General features: G+C 34.6%; 1 protein-coding gene across 1 annotated transcript in view; it reads left to right on the top strand.

Annotated features, from left to right (window-relative positions):
- MALT1 (MALT1 paracaspase) overlaps positions 1-2045 on the top strand; it is a 70092-nt gene that overhangs the window by 33160 nt on the left and 34887 nt on the right. Inside the window, exon 5 of the mRNA XM_003788472.3 lies at positions 318-350. Coding sequence (XP_003788520.1) covers positions 318-350 — 33 coding nt within the window. The remainder of the gene's footprint in view (positions 1-317; positions 351-2045) is intronic.

Below are 2045 nucleotides of genomic sequence, written 5' to 3'. Positions count from 1 at the left end.
TTTTACACATCTGTGGCTAAAATGTATTCTTCAAAGCTTAAGTTACAAAATACTTGATTTAGTGGAAAAAGATTTTTAATAAAACATTTTTAAAACAAACATTATAGATACGTAAAAGAAAGAATGATTATTAATCAGCAGTCCCCATTATGAACTGCATAATTTGAGAGTTTGTTGTGTATCATCTTATTTCGGGTATAGTAGCATGCATGTTAATGTCCCAGTATAGTTCTGTGATGTTTATATCTGTGCTTAATGACTGCCCTTCCTAAGATCATGAATTACAATGTCTTCAAATTTATTTCCTCTGAAACAAGGAAGAACAAATGAGGCAGTGGAGTGCACTGAAGGTAGTGTGATTCTTTAGTTTGAAGCCAGATCTCCTGCATGCTAGTTACTCTCGGGATGGGTGCAGTGCTCTTAGCTTACTAAGTGCAGGAACGGAAAAAATACTAGCCCTAAGAAAAGATTTTGACTGAAGGGTATTGTATCTTAGTCTTTAAAGTTTTATAAATTGCCACAGATGCTATTATGTTAACACTATTATAATAACTAATCTTCAGTTGCCTTCCTATTGCATATAAGAGCAAAGTTTCTGCATATCTTTTGGGTAGTGACCATATGCAATTAATTCTTAGTGTTAATTTTTATCTGCATAAGACTTATTTAAAAAATAGGTGAATATACTGTCATGGATATTTATTTAGATTATTTTATCCTTTAGCCATGATAAAATTCCTCTCAAATGCAGATACAGTTTCCATAAAAGTTTCAGAACTGAAGATTTACTGTTTAACACGTTTTATCTGTTTAAAATTATTAAATATTCTGTTTTAATGTAAAGTTCATAGGATTTTTTGAAGTTACAAGGCTGTAGATTAATCTACCATGTCACCTTTACCATATGTAAACAGAACTAAAAATCTGTTTCAACATAAACTTCTCATTTGTTTTAATTAACCAAAATATTGTACTTAAATTATAATGAGTAAGTTTTTAAACTTTGGATCACTTTTCTTAGTGCGATATAACATTGGTTTGCAAAATTAGGTTTGTGGATAGCAAAGTATTTTTTCAATTTCTGCCTCTTTAAAACATAATCTTAGGCTCTACTTGAGTAGAGAAAAAAATAATGTTAAATCTTATCTTTCCTGGGTTTCCTGTCCTCCTTATCTCTATGATATCACTTTGAAATACTATAATTCCTGTTTGCATCTTAGTACATACTTGTGAGAAAGAACTCTCTCCTATTATAAGGGAGTTCCAGTCCCATGGTCTGTTAAGGCTTTGGGATGCTATGTGAAGAAATTCTAATCTTACTTTCTTAATTCTTTTTCTTAATTGCATGGCTTTTAAGACTTTGTAATATTGGAGACCTCTAAGAGTAAAAGTAAGCTAACACTGCGGTTTGGCTTCAGGGTGATGCATGTGAGTTATCACTTGCTGTGGAGCTTCCATACCTGCAAGATTTTCTATATAATTTTTCAGTGGCAAACATACCATTAAAGCAGTTAATTTTCAAATAAGTTTATTCAGAACATAGAGGTGCAAATACAGCTATGAAGTACTCCAGAAATTTCAGAGGGAAAAATCAGATCCAAATTTTTTTCTTTAGAAGTCCACAAGGTTGAGACACTGATGAGCAGAGTCCGTATGTACAAATACATGGAGAGGACACATATATTTTGTTAAAGATACTTGATCAGACCCTTTAGCCATAAAAAAAAAAAATGTCATTTGCAACAACATGGCTAGAACTAGAAGTCATCGTGTTAAGAGAAATAAGCTCAACACTTGTAGCTGAAGCAGCTAAGGCGCCAGACCCATACACCGAGCTGGCAGGTTCAAATCCAGCCCAAGTCTGCCAAACAACAATGACAACTACAACCAAAAAATAGCCGGATATTGTGGCAGGCACTTATGGTCCCAGCTACTTGGGAGGCAGAGGAAGGAGAATAGCTTGAGCCCAGGAGTTGGAGGTTGCTGGTGAGCTGTGATGCCACGGCACTCTACCCAGGGGGACAGCTTGAGGCTCTGTCTCAAAC

Source organism: Otolemur garnettii, unplaced genomic scaffold (genome assembly GCF_000181295.1).
Source record: "Otolemur garnettii isolate 467f Iridium unplaced genomic scaffold, OtoGar3 scaffold00027, whole genome shotgun sequence".
Lineage (NCBI taxonomy): Eukaryota > Metazoa > Chordata > Mammalia > Primates > Galagidae > Otolemur > Otolemur garnettii.
The sequence above is the reverse complement of the archived record's forward strand: the minus strand, read 5'-3'. Positions and strand labels throughout refer to the sequence as shown.